Source organism: Ranitomeya variabilis, chromosome 3 (genome assembly GCF_051348905.1).
Source record: "Ranitomeya variabilis isolate aRanVar5 chromosome 3, aRanVar5.hap1, whole genome shotgun sequence".
In the NCBI taxonomy this organism is placed as follows: domain Eukaryota; kingdom Metazoa; phylum Chordata; class Amphibia; order Anura; family Dendrobatidae; genus Ranitomeya; species Ranitomeya variabilis.
In genome coordinates, this window is record NC_135234.1 from 771,904,435 (window position 1) to 771,919,455 (window position 15,021).

At 46.0% G+C, this 15,021-nt stretch overlaps 1 protein-coding gene across 1 annotated transcript in view; it reads left to right on the forward strand.

Moving 5' to 3' along the window:
- Positions 1 to 3,836: 3,836 nt before the first annotated feature.
- The window catches only part of LOC143817836 (olfactory receptor 6N1-like), a 39,540-nt gene continuing 28,355 nt past the window's right edge, over positions 3,837 to 15,021 (forward strand). The window contains exon 1 of the mRNA XM_077299300.1: positions 3,837 to 3,857. Coding sequence (XP_077155415.1) covers positions 3,837 to 3,857 — 21 coding nt within the window. The remainder of the gene's footprint in view (positions 3,858 to 15,021) is intronic.

Genomic DNA, 15,021 nt, shown 5'->3' on the forward strand with positions numbered 1-15,021 from the left:
CCTCCATAACAAAAATTACCATCAGTAACACATTACGCCGCCAGGGACTTAGATCCTGCAGTGCCAGAAGTGTCCCCCTGCTTAAGCCAGTACATGTCCGGGCCCATCTGAAGTTTGATAGAGAGCATTTAGATTATCCAGAAGAGTATTGGAAGAATGCCATATGGTCTGATGAAACCAAAGTAGAACTGTTTGGTAGAAACAAAACTCATTGTGTTTGGAGGAAACAGAATGCTTAGTTGTATCCAAAGAACACCATACCTACTGTGAAGCATGGGGGTGGCAACATCATGCTTTGGGGCTCTTTTCTGCAAAGAGACCAGAACGACTGATCCATGTACATGAAAGAATGATTGCCAGAGCTTCACTTTGTGCTCTTTCTTCTGGGTGCCACCCATGATGGCATGCCTCCTCTGCTTCCCGCACGCCGTGTGGCACTGTAATGAGGGCAGTTTTTTGGCAGCAATTTTGTAAAATTCTTTTGCGCGCACTGTGTGACGCAGTTATGTCGATGATTTAGAAACCCTTTAAAGTCTCTGGTACACAATTTAATTAAGTCTCTCTAGTTTCTCAATAAAGCACAGTCTAATAGGCGCACAGGACCCATTTGCTAGATCAGAAAAAAAGAGATTGGCTGACAGCACTCACTTGTTGGGGCGCCCGTGTACAGCCCAGGGAACCTTCCAGGACAAGCAGATACTCCAAAGAAAGATCACAGCGCTCCATCCAGGTGTAATGGTAAAACGAAAGGTAGCTTTATTATGCCATAAAAGAAGCAACGTTTCGACCTAAAATAGGTCTTTATCAAGCAAATGCTTGATAAAGACCTATTTTAGGTCGAAACGTTGCTTCTTTTATGGCATAATAAGGCTACCTTTCGTTTTACCATTACACCTGGATGGAGCGCTGTGATCTTTCTTTGGACCATTTGCTAGATCAGTCCATCCTGTTTGTGATGCCAAAATGGAACCCAGTGTTAGGGGTCGAGTTCCCGCCTCTGCACAGGGGGTATCTCGGGCCATCTCTGCTGCGGTTTCCCATTCTTCTCCTGCCGCAGTGGAGCCTGCTCAGCGGAGACGTCGGTCCCAGCGTCTCGCTCAGTCTGACTCTGTACAAAGAGTTACTAGTGTTTTTCCAGCTTCTGCCATAGAAGCCAGTGCTGGGCAGCGTCGAGCAGACGCTTCTGGGACTAAGTCCTGCTTTTCTCGTTCTGAGCATGCCCAGAGTAAGATCTCTCAGTGGAGATTGAGGGGCACATGTTCAGATACTGCAGCTAAATCCATTGGCTCCTTCAGGAAGGTCCTGAAGGTGCTCAGGCTCTGTAGCAGCCTCTCATTGGTCCTTCTAGGAAGGTCCTGTACTTGCTGCAGCTATTTAAGGCTCTCATGACCGCAGGGTCATGCGCTAGTAATCAGTTATGTGCATGCGCCAGTGTGGTCACATTTATGTGTGTTCAGGGACTCGGCTGAAATAAGCCCCTAGAATGCCAGCACCTCTGGCGAGGAGATTGTGTGCGTGGATTTAGGGCCCCGGCTGAAATAAGCCCCTAGAATACCGGCTCCTCCGGTGAGGAGATTGTATGTTTGTGTTGCCACACACTGCCATCAGCTCGGCAGTTGCTGGATACTCCAGTGAAGTCCACAGGGTTCCGTGTTTCTTAGTTGCCAAGGTCTCAGCTGCTGACTTGGGGCGTCCTCAGGCGCGGGCTCAAAAGCCACCGAGGGTCAGAGTGAGATCTGGCACAGCGTCTCTGTGAAGTAACAGAGTTCGCTTCTACCGCCATAAAGGGCCGCCATTTGCCAGCAGCAGGTCCTCTCCTGCACGGTGGACCCCGGGCTGCGAACGCACCAAATAAAATCTCTCAATTAGCTCGGTGCATTCCGCCAGCCCTAACACCCAGGACCGTGGGGTACTCGGTACCGGGTCCGGTACTTAAAGGGATGTCTTGGCAGCGGCGACCTGGTTTGTGGCCCTGGGCGCCCATGTAAAAGGAAAGGTCATTAAAGGGGTTAGTTGAATAATAAAAGTTTGTGACGCCACTTATGGTATTCGGTCAGGGATGACCAACGCTGCTTAAAGGGGTCCGCAGGGGTGATGTTATGGCAGCAGGGATGGTATGGCTTCCAAAGGTGTAGCTGAGTCCCAAGGGCTCCCGGTGTATTAGGGACAGGTGGTAAGTGGTGTAGAAAGAAATGGAGGACACAGGGTTGCTGTGTCTTTACCTCTTTACTGAAGGGTTCAGGCAGCCACAGTCCAGGGTACTGGATCACAGGTGCTGGTATGGTCTGGCTGGCTTGGAAGCGAATCTGGTGTCCCTCTTTCTATGTGGGGTTGGAAACCTTCCCTCTAGCACTGTGGTGTAGTCCCTTGCTGCCTTAGGCCTCACACAAGGTCCTCACATTCTCCCTCTGTCCCCCTTTTGAGTAGAACACTAACCGGTATGACAGGTAACTCAAGCCTTTTTACAGGATCTCTATCACTACCTGGGCTCTATCCGCTGTGTCCTCGTGTGTTAATGGTGGACAGGTAACTTGAAATCTAGTGTCTGCTGGTTTCTGCCATGGGGCATGAAGTTACCCCCACAACTTTGGTCTTCTGGCTACCGATATATGCACTCAGCGTGGAGGAAGTTCAGTCACGACTTCTCTCTCCAGCTCTTCACTTCGCCTTTGCGCCTTCCTCCTTTCAGTCTCTTTACAAGTTGCTCTGCTCTCTTTTTCCTTCCCAGGAGCTGCAGAATCACTCATCTGCACGGCCTTAGCTTTCGTTTCTTACTCCTCGCTCTCCTCTCTCCAACTGTCCCTCTCCAACTGCCTAGCAACTGACTCCTCCTCCCAACCAGAGAGAGCAGCTCCCCTGCAGTCGGGTGTAGAGCTCCCCCTTCTGGCCTGGAGTCAGAACGGTGTTGTATGTGCTGAATACCTGTTAAAGGGATCCTTCCTCGCTTCCATGCATGACGTCACTCTCCCCGTGAGAAAAGCAATGCCACTGTAACAACCGGTTACCTGGGGTGTTACAATTGCACAGGTCGCCCATCCACTACAGAGAGCAATATACAATTATAATTCTCACCCACAAAGCTATCCACAGTTCTGCATCCCCTACATCTCCTACCCATCTCTGCCTATCATCCATCCCGTGCCCTCCATTCCTCTATTGATCCTCCCACTCCCATCTCCAAGACTTCTCAAGAGCTGCACCAATTCTCTGGAATGCATTAGCCAGGAGAATTCTATTAATTCCTAATACCCACAGTTTTAAGTGGCCTAAAACTCATTACTATAGAATAGGCCTATTGCCTCACCTGACTAATGTAACTTTTCCTGGTGGAGGTTGTAAGATTCTCAGCCACTTGACTAGTATAATTTTTTTTCTCATATTTCTCCACTTTTCAGACAAATTTAAAGTATTTTTTTTTAATAAACAGGTATTGTGTATAGTTACTAAAAAAATCATTATCTGATTATGTAATTTGTTTCCTATTAGTTCATTTGAAGAGCATTACATTTTATTTGATTAATCCCTGAGGGGGTCTCATACTTTTTATTACCACAAACAACAACAGAAACACTGTGAAAGCCATTATAGGAGACTCAGATGCTACAAAATGTCAACATATGGAGTAATAATTCCAGAGAGGTTTGTAACCACAATTAATAACCCTCCGGCTTATTAAGAGGGACGTATAAATAGATGTGTAAGAAAACGGGAAGACTTCTGTCCAGAGGGTAAAAGAAAAAATCCAAACAGCGGCAATCAAAATTCTCCAGACTCGGTATAGAAAGAATCTTATAATCACTCGGAATCCTCCTAATTGCTTAATACCTTTCCCAACTATGGGAATCAATGTATACAAGGTAAGTGTCACAGATCAGACACCTGAGCCAAGGTGTAGTCATCCAAATACCCCGGTGTGGACCCGTCCATCTAATTTACCACCATTCATGCAAAACAAGGAGCCAAACCATTCAATTCAGAGGTAGAGACATTTTTGTGGATTTCAATTGCCGCTTAGATTTTTTATTCATTGGTGAAACACATTCATCCAGAATAGATACATTTTTTACAGCATTTTTGAGGATTCCAAAGTTCAGCCTTCCTTCCACAGCAAAAGCAAGAACAATGCAAGATGTTGGCTCAAGATATATGTGAAACCATAAAACCATTTTGGAAAAAAAGAGCAATTTGATCAAATTATTTAGTAGAAAAAGATTTTTGTGTCTGAAAAAATAGTGACTATTCTGAATAATAAACTTCACATGAGTTGAGTTCATGAAAAAATGCAGAATTACAAATGTAATAGCGGGGCGAGGTGAATTGGTCAGGGATAGTTTACCTAAGACATTGACAGAACATTGAGTTTGTAGGACACAGTTTACTTTCACACTTTGGTCAGCCCTTGAGTTGGTCAGGTATTGTTCAATTTCGCACCTTGGTCAGCCAATGGTTACTTTACACATTTCAGTAATTTATTTAAACTGTACTAATCCTAATTGACATTCTCAGGAGACCAAGACATTATGGTTTAAACTTGGAAAAATCACAAAATACATGGGTTTCACATCCTGCTGTACCTGATTTTTTCTACTAAAAACGCAGCAAAACATGATACCTGCATTTTTTTGTGAGTTTTTGCAATTGCTCATTGCTTTCCATGAGATAAAAAGTGCTGAAAAAAGTGACATGCTGCAGGATCAGAAATGTAATGTATGTACACACTGACTGCACCAGCAGAATAGTGAGTGCAGCTCTGGGGTATAATACAGGAGGTAACTCAGGATCAGTAATGTAATGTATGTACACAGTGACTGCACCAGCAGAAGAGTGAGTGCAGCTCTGGGGTATAATACAGGATATAACTCAGGATCAGAAATGTAATGTATGTACACTATGACTGCACCAGCAGAATAGTGAGTGCAGCTCTGGAGTATAATACAGGAGGTAACTCAGGATCAGTAATGTAATGTATGTACACAGTGACTGCACCAGCAGAATAGTGAGTGCAGCTCTGGGGTATAATACAGGATGTAACTCAGGATCAGTAATGTAATGTATGTACACAGTGACTGCACCAGCAGAATAGTGAGTGCAGCTCTGGGGTATAATACAGGACGTAACTCAGGATCAGTAATGTAATGTATGTACACAGTGACTGTACCAGCAGAATAGTGAGTGCAGCTCTGGGGTATAATACAGGATGTAACTCAGGGTCAGTAATGTAATGTATGTACACAGTGACTGCACCAGCAGAATAGTGAGTGCAGCTCTGGGGTATAATACAGGACGTAACTCAGGATCAGTAATGTAATGTATGTACACAGTGACTGTACCAGCAGAATAGTGAGTGCAGCTCTGGGGTATAATACAGGATGTAACTCAGGGTCAGTAATGTAATGTATGTACACAGTGACTGCACCAGCAGAATAGTGAGTGCAGCTCTGGGGTATAATACAGGATGTAACTCAGGGTCAGTAATGTAATGTATGTACACAGTGACTGCACCAGCAGAATAGTGAGTGCAGCTCTGGGGTTTAATACAGGATGTAACTCCGGATCAGTAATGTAAGGTATGTACACAGTGACTGCACCAGCAGAATAGTGAGTGCAGCTCTGGAGTATAATACAGGAGGTAACTCAGGATCAGTAATGTAATGTACGTACACAGTGACTGCACCAGCAGAATAGTGAGTGCAGCTCTGGGGTTTGATACAGGGTGTAATTCAGGATCAGTAATGTAATGTATGTACACAGTGACTGCACCAGCAGAATAGTGAGTGCGGCTCTGGAGAATAATATAGGAGGTAACTCAGGATCTGTAATGTAATGTGTTGTGAAATTGGATTTTGGGCTCCCCCGGTGGCCACTGGTGGAATTGAACTGGTGTGCATCATCCCCTCTGTTCACCTGTTTCCATCAGGATTTGGGAGTCGCTATTTAACCTTGCTCCTCTGTCACTTCCATGCCGGTCAACATTGTAATCAGAAGCCTTTCTGTGCATGTTCCTGCTGCTAGACAACTCCCAGCTAAGTTGGACTTTAGTCCTCATTTGTTTTTGCATTTTGTTCCAGTTCACAGCTGTAGTTTTGTTTCTGTGTCTGGAAAGCTCTTGTGATCTGAAATTGCCACTCTGATGTTATGAGTTAATACTAGAGTCTTAAAGTAATTTCAGGATGGTATTTTGATAGGGTTTTCAGCTGACCATGAAAGTGCCCTTTCTGTCTTCCTGCTATCTAGTAAGCGGACCTCAATTTTGCTAAACCTATTTTCATACTACGTTTGTCATTTCATCTAAAATCACCGCCAATATATGTGGGGGCCTCTGTCTGCCTATCGGGGAAATTTCTCTAGAGGTGAGCCAGGACTATATTTTCCTCTGCCAGGATTAGTTAGTCCTCCGGCCGGCGCTGGGCGTCCAGGGATAAAAAACGTAGGCAACGCTACCCGGCTACTGTTAGTTGTGCGGCAGGTTTAGTTCATGGTCAGTTTAGTTTCCATCCTTCCAAGAGCTAGTACTTATGTTTGCTGGGCTATGTTCTCTTGCCATTGAGAACCATAACAGTTTGACCGGCCAAAAAGGGTTAAATTAATTGACAGAGAAAGGAGAGAAAAGAGAAGTCTGCTGAAGATTTTTTTTTTTTTTTTTTTCTCCCCTTCCCTTCAGTTCTGAGTGTGCTTGTAATTGAATCTCTTGCAAGTCTGCCTATATTGCAGCCTTTCTCTCTCTCTCTCTCCTTCTAATCCTGGAATGGCTCTGTGTTCACCTGTTTAAAATGGATATTCAGAGTTTAGCTGCAGGTTTGAATAATCTCACCACGAAAGTTCAAAATTTACAAGATTTTGTTGTTCATGTTCCTATATCTGAACCTAGAATTCCTTTGCCTGAATTTTTCTCGGGGAATAGATCTTGCTTTCAAAATTTTAAAAATAATTGCAAGTTGTTTTTGTCCCTGAAATCTCGCTCTGCTGGAGATCCTGCTCAGCAGGTCAGGATTGTGATTTCCTTGCTCCGGGGCGACCCTCAGGATTGGGCTTTTGCATTGGCTCCAGGGGATCCTGCGTTGCTCAATGTGGATGCGTTTTTTCTGGCCTTGGGGTTGCTTTATGAGGAACCTCAGTTAGAGCTTCAGGCGGAAAAGGCCTTGATGTCCCTATCTCAGGGGCAAGACGAAGCTGAAATATACTGCCAGAAATTCCGTAAATGGGCTGTGCTTACTCAGTGGAATGAGTGCGCCCTGGCGGCGAATTTCAGAGAGGGTCTCTCTGATGCCATTAAGGATGTTATGGTGGGGTTCCCTGTGCCTGCGGGTCTGAATGAGTCCATGACAATGGCTATCCAGATCGATAGGCGTCTGCGGGAGCGCAAACCTGTGCACCATTTGGCGGTGTCTACTGAGAAGACGCCAGAGAATATGCAATGTGATAGAATTCTGTCCAGAAGTGAACGGCAGAATTTAAGACGAAAAAATGGGTTGTGCTTCTATTGCGGTGATTCAACTCATGTTATATCAGCATGCTCTAAGCGTACTAAGAAGCTTGATAAGTCTGTTTCAATTGGCACTTTACAGTCTAAGTTTATTCTATCTGTGACCCTGATTTGTTCTTTATCATCTATTACCGCGGATGCCTATGTCGACTCTGGCGCCGCTTTGAGTCTTATGGATTGGTCCGTTTGCATGGTATTCCGGAGAATATCGTTTCTGACAGAGGAACCCAGTTCGTGTCTAGATTTTGGCGAGCATTCTGTGCTAGGATGGGCATAGATTTGTCTTTCTCGTCTGCTTTCCATCCTCAGACTAATGGCCAGACCGAGCGGACGAATCAGACCTTGGAGACATATTTGAGGTGTTTTGTGTCCGCAGATCAGGATGATTGGGTTGCTTTTTTGCCTTTAGCGGAGTTTGCCCTCAATAATCGGGCCAGCTCTGCCACCTTGGTGTCTCCTTTTTTCTGTAATTCGGGGTTTCATCCTCGATTTTCTTCTGGTCAGGTGGAATCTTCGGATTGTCCTGGAGTGGATGCTGTGGTGGAGAGGTTGCATCAGATTTGGGGGCAGGTAGTGGACAATTTGAAGTTGTCCCAGGAGAAGACTCAGCTTTTTGCCAACCGCCGGCGTCGGGTTGGTCCTCGGCTTTGTGTTGGGGACTTGGTGTGGTTGTCTTCTCGTTTTGTCCCTATGAGGGTTTCTTCTCCTAAGTTTAAGCCTCGGTTCATCGGCCCGTACAAGATATTGGAGATTCTTAACCCTGTGTCCTTCCGTTTGGACCTCCCTGCATCTTTTTCTATTCATAATGTTTTTCATCGGTCATTGTTGCGCAGGTATGAGGTACCGGTTGTGCCTTCCGTTGAGCCTCTTGCTCCGGTGTTGGTTGAGGGCGAGTTGGAGTACGTTGTGGAAAAAATCTTGGACTCCCGTGTTTCCAGACGGAAACTCCAGTATCTGGTCAAATGGAAGGGATACGGTCAGGAGGATAATTCTTGGGTGACTGCCTCTGATGTTCATGCCTCCGATCTGGTCCGTGCCTTTCATAGGGCTCATCCTGATCGCCCTGGTGGTTCTGGTGAGGGTTCGGTGCCCCCTCCTTGAGGGGGGGGTACTGTTGTGAAATTGGATTTTGGGCTCCCCCGGTGGCCACTGGTGGAATTGAACTGGTGTGCATCATCCCCTCTGTTCACCTGTTTCCATCAGGATTTGGGAGTCGCTATTTAACCTTGCTCCTCTGTCACTTCCATGCCGGTCAACATTGTAATCAGAAGCCTTTCTGTGCATGTTCCTGCTGCTAGACAACTCCCAGCTAAGTTGGACTTTAGTCCTCGTTTGTTTTTGCATTTTGTTCCAGTTCACAGCTGTAGTTTCGTTTCTGTGTCTGGAAAGCTCTTGTGATCTGAAATTGCCACTCTGATGTTATGAGTTAATACTAGAGTCTTAAAGTAATTTCAGGATGGTATTTTGATAGGGTTTTCAGCTGACCATGAAAGTGCCCTTTCTGTCTTCCTGCTATCTAGTAAGCGGACCTCAATTTTGCTAAACCTATTTTCATACTACGTTTGTCATTTCATCTAAAATCACCGCCAATATATGTGGGGGCCTCTGTCTGCCTATCGGGGAAATTTCTCTAGAGGTGAGCCAGGACTATATTTTCCTCTGCCAGGATTAGTTAGTCCTCCGGCCGGCGCTGGGCGTCTAGGGATAAAAAACGTAGGCAACGCTACCCGGCTACTGTTAGTTGTGCGGCAGGTTTAGTTCATGGTCAGTTTAGTTTCCATCCTTCCAAGAGCTAGTACTTATGTTTGCTGGGCTATGTTCTCTTGCCATTGAGAACCATAACAGTAATGAATGTGCACAGTGACTGCACCAGCAGAATAGTGAGTGCAGCTCTGGGGTTTAATACAGGATGGAACTCAGGATCAGTAATGTAAGGTATGTACACAGTGACTGCACCAGCAGAATTGTGAGTGCAGCTCTGGAGTATAATACAGGAGGTAACTCAGGATCAGTAATGTAATGTACGTACACAGTGACTGCACCAGCAGAATAGTGAGTGCAGCTCTGGGGTTTGATACAGGGTGTAATTCAGGATCAGTAATGTAATGTATGTACACAGTGACTGCACCAGCAGAATAGTGAGTGCGGCTCTGGAGAATAATATAGGAGGTAACTCAGGATCTGTAATGTAATGAATGTGCACAGTGACTGCACCAGCAGAATACAGAGTACAGCTCTGGAATATAATACAGGATGTAACTCAGGATCAGTAATGTAATGTATGTGCCCAGTGACTGCACCAGCAGAATAGTGAGTGCAGCTCTGGGGTATAATAACGGATGTAACTCAGGATCAGTAATGTAATGTATGTACACAGTGATTACACCAGCAGAATAGTGAGTGCAGCTCTGGGGTATAATACAGGATGTAACTCAGGATCAGTAATGTAATGTTATGACCCCAATGGCGAGGGTCTCAGAGGAACGTGGAAGTCTGCAGAATACAAAAATCCAGCTCATAGGGCAGTGGTAACTGGGTTGACCATATATCTACTCCTAACGCCAACACTAGAAGTAGCCGGGGATCATTCCTACGTTGATTCTAGATGACACGCGCCAGCCGGAGAATCTAGCTACCCCTAGTAGAGGAAAACAAAGACCTTTCTTGCCTCCAGAGAAGGGGACCCCAAAGCTGGATAGAAGCCCCCCACAAATAATGACGGTGAGGTAAGAGGAAATGACAAACACAGAAATGAACCAGGTTTAGCACAGAGAGGCCCGCTTACTGATAGCAGAATAAAGAAAGGTAACTTATATGGTCAACAAAAACCCTATCAAAATCCACACTGGAAATTCAAGAACCCCCGAACCGTCTAACGGTCCGGGGGGAGAACACCAGCCCCCTAGAGCTTCCAGCAAAGGTCAGGATACAGATTTGGAACAAGCTGGACAAAAATACAAAACCAAAACAAATAGCAAAAAGCAAAAGGCAGACTTAGCTGATATAACTGGAACCAGGATCAGTAAACAAGAGCACAGCAGACTAGCTCTGATAACTACGTTGCCAGGCATTGAACTGAAGGTCCAGGGAGCTTATATAGCAACACCCCTAACTAACGACCCAGGTGCGGATAAAAGGAATGACAGAAAAACCAGAGTCAAAAAACTAGTAACCACTAGAGGGAGCAAAAAGCAAATTCACAACAGTACCCCCCCTTAGTGAGGGGTCACCGAACCCTCACCACGACCACCAGGGCGATCAGGATGAGCGGCATGAAAGGCACGAACTAAATCGGCCGCATGAACATCAGAGGCGACCACCCAGGAATTATCCTCCTGACCATAGCCCTTCCACTTGACCAGGTACTGAAGCCTCCGCCTGGAGAGGCGAGAATCCAAGATCTTCTCCACCACGTACTCCAACTCGCCCTCAACCAACACCGGAGCAGGAGGCTCAGCAGAAGGAACTACAGGCACAATGTACCGCCGCAACAAGGACCTATGAAATACATTGTGAATAGCAAACGACACAGGAAGATCCAGACGAAAAGATACAGGATTAAGGATTTCCAATATCTTGTAAGGCCCAATAAAACGAGGTTTAAATTTGGGAGAGGAGACCTTCATAGGAACAAAGCGGGAAGAAAGCCATACCAAATCCCCAATGCGTAGTCGGGGACCCACACCGCGGCGGCGGTTGGCAAAGCGCTGAGCCTTCTCCTGTGACAACTTCAAGTTGTCCACCACATGATTCCAGATCTGCTGCAACCTATCCACCACAGAATCCACCCCAGGACAGTCAGAAGGCTCCACATGACCCGAAGAAAAGCGAGGATGGAAGCCAGAGTTGCAGAAAAAAGGCGAAACCAAGGTGGCGGAACTAGCCCGATTATTAAGGGCAAACTCAGCCAATGGCAAGAATGTCACCCAATCGTCCTGATCAGCAGAGACAAAACACCTCAAATAAGCCTCCAAAGTCTGATTGGTTCGCTCCGTCTGTCCATTAGTCTGAGGATGGAAAGCAGACGAAAACGACAAATCAATGCCCATCCTACTACAAAAGGATCGCCAGAACCTGGAAACGAACTGGGATCCTCTGTCTGACACAATATTCTCAGGGATGCCGTGCAAACGAACCACGTTCTGGAAAAACACAGGAACCAGATCGGAAGAGGAAGGCAGCTTAGGCAAAGGAACCAAATGGACCATCTTGGAGAAGCGATCACATATCACCCAGATAACGGACATGCCCTGAGATAGCGGAAGATCAGAAATGAAATCCATGGAGATATGTGTCCAAGGTCTCTTCGGGACAGGCAAGGGCAAGAGCAAACCGCTGGCACGAGAACAGCAAGGCTTAGCTCGAGCACAAGTCCCACAGGACTGCACAAATGACCGCACATCCCTTGACAAGGAAGGCCACCAAAAGGACCTGGCCACCAGATCTCTGGTGCCAAAAATTCCCGGGTGACCTGCCAACACCGAGGAATGAACCTCGGAAATGACTCTGCTGGTCCACTTATCCGGGACAAACAGTCTGTCAGGTGGACAAGACTCAGGCCTATCAGCCTGAAATCTCTGCAACACACGTCGCAGATCCGGAGAAATAGCTGACAAGATAACTCCATCTTTAAGAATACCAACAGGATCAGCGACTCCAGGAGCATCAGGCACAAAGCTCCTAGAAAGAGCATCGGCCTTCACATTCTTTGAACCTGGTAAATACGAGACAACAAAATCAAAGCGGGAGAAAAACAATGACCAGCGGGCCTGTCTCGGATTAAGGCGTTTAGCAGACTCGAGATACATCAGATTTTTGTGATCAGTCAAGACCACCACACGATGCTTAGCACCCTCGAGCCAATGACGCCACTCCTCAAATGCCCATTTCATGGCCAACAACTCCCGATTGCCCACATCATAATTTCGCTCGGCAGGCGAAAACTTCCTAGAGAAAAAGGCACAAGGTTTCATAACAGAGCAACCAGGGCCTCTCTGCGACAAAACGGCCCCTGCCCCAATCTCCGAAGCATCCACCTCAACCTGAAAGGGAAGTGAGACGTCAGGCTGGCACAAAACAGGCGCCGAAGTAAACCGGCGTTTCAACTCCTGGAAAGCCTCCACGGCAGCAGGAGCCCAGTTAGCTACATCGGAGCCCTTCTTGGTCATATCCGTCAAAGGTTTCACAATGCTAGAAAAATTAGCGATAAAACGATGGTAGAAGTTAGCGAAGCCCAAGAACTTCTGAAGACTCTTAACTGACGAGGGCTGAGTCCAATCAAGAATAGCTCGGACCTTGACTGGGTCCATCTCCACAGCAGAAGGGGAAAAAATGAACCCCAAAAAGGGAACCTTCTGTACACCAAAGAGACACTTTGAGCCCTTGACAAACAAAGAATTTTCACGCAAAATTTTAAAGACCAACCTGACCTGCTCCACATGCGAATCCCAATTATCAGAAAAAACCAAAATATCATCCAGATAAACAATCAAAAATTTATCCAGATACTTCCGGAAAATGTCATGCATAAAGGACTGAAAAACTGAAGGCGCATTGGAGAGCCCAAAAGGCATCACCAAGTACTCAAAATGACCTTCGGGCGTATTGAATGCGGTTTTCCATTCATCACCTTGCTTAATGCGCACAAGGTTGTACGCACCACGAAGGTCTATCTTGGTGAACCACTTGGCACCCTTAATCCGGGCAAACAAGTCAGACAACAGCGGTAAAGGATACTGAAATTTGACAGTGATCTTATTTAAAAGCCGATAATCAATACAAGGTCTCAAAGATCCGTCCTTTTTTGCCACAAAAAAGAATCCCGCACCAAGAGGGGAAGAAGACGGACGAATATGTCCTTTCTCCAGAGACTCCTTGATATATGAACGCATAGCGGTATGTTCAGGTACCGACAGATTAAACAGTCTTCCCTTAGGAAATTTACTGCCTGGGATCAAATCTATAGCACAGTCACAGTCCCTATGAGGAGGCAGTGCACTGGACTCAGACTCACTGAAAACATCCTGATAATCAGACAAATACTCCGGAACTTCCGAAGGCGTAGAAGAAGCAATAGACACAGGCAGGGAATCCCCATGAATACCACGACAGCCCCAACTTGAGACTGACATAGCCTTCCAGTCCAGGACTGGATTATGGGTCTGTAACCATGGCAGCCCTAAAACAACCAAATCATGCATTTTATGTAAAACCAGGAAACGTATCACCTCGCGGTGTTCAGGAGTCATGCACATGGTAACCTGTGTCCAATACTGCGGTTTATTTGCTGCCAATGGTGTAGCATCAATACCCCTAAGAGGAATAGGATTTTCTAATGGTTCAAGAGTAAAACCACAGCGCTTAGCAAATGAGAGATCCATGAGACTCAGGGCAGCACCTGAATCTACAAACGCCATGACAGGATAAGATGACAGTGAGCAAATCAAAGTTACAGACAGAATAAATTTAGGTTGCAAATTACCAACGGTGACAGGACTAACAACCTTAGCTATACGTTTAGAGCATGCTGAGATAACATGTGTAGAATCACCACAGTAGTAGCACAAGCCATTCCGGCGTCTATGAATTTTCCGCTCATTTCTAGTCAGGATTCTATCACATTGCATTAAATCAGGTGTCTGTTCAGACAACACCATGAGGGAATTTGCGGTTTTTCTATCACATTGCACCGAATTAGGTGTCTGTTCAGACAACACCATGAGGGAATTTGCGGTTTTGCGCTCCCGCAACCGCCGGTCAATTTGAATAGCCAGTGCCATAGTATCATTCAGACCTGTGGGAATGGGAAAACCCACCATAACATTCTTAATGGCTTCAGAAAGGCCATTTCTAAAATTAGCGGCCAGTGCACACTCGTTCCAATGTGTCAGCACGGACCATTTCCGAAATTTTTGGCAATACACTTCAGCCTCGTCCTGCCCCTGAGACATAGCCAGCAAGGCCTTTTCTGCCTGAATCTCAAGATTGGGTTCCTCATAAAGTAAACCGAGCGCCAGAAAAAACGCATCAAGATCAGCCAATGCCGGATCTCCTGGCGCCAGCGAAAAAGCCCAATCCTGAGGGTCGCCCCGTAAGAACGAAATAACAATTTTTACTTGCTGAGCAGAATCTCCAGATGAACAGGGTCTCAGTGACAAAAACAATTTACAATTATTCACGAAATTCCTAAACTTAAACCTGTCTCCGGAAAACAGTTCAGGAATCGGTATTTTAGGTTCTGACCTAGGATTTCTGATAACATAGTCTTGTATGCCCTGCACACGAGTAGCCAGCTGGTCCACACTTGTAATCAAGGTCTGGACATTCATGTCTGCAGCAAGCATAGCCACTCTGAGGTAAAGGGGAAGAAGAAAAAAAAAAAAACTCAGAATCTTCTTTCTTATAATCCCTCTTCTGCAATGCATTAAACATTTAATATTGGCCTGGCAAACTGTTATGACCCCAATGGCGAGGGTCTCAGAGGAACGTGGAAGTCTGCAGAATACAAAAATCCAGCTCATAGGGCAGTGGTAACTGGG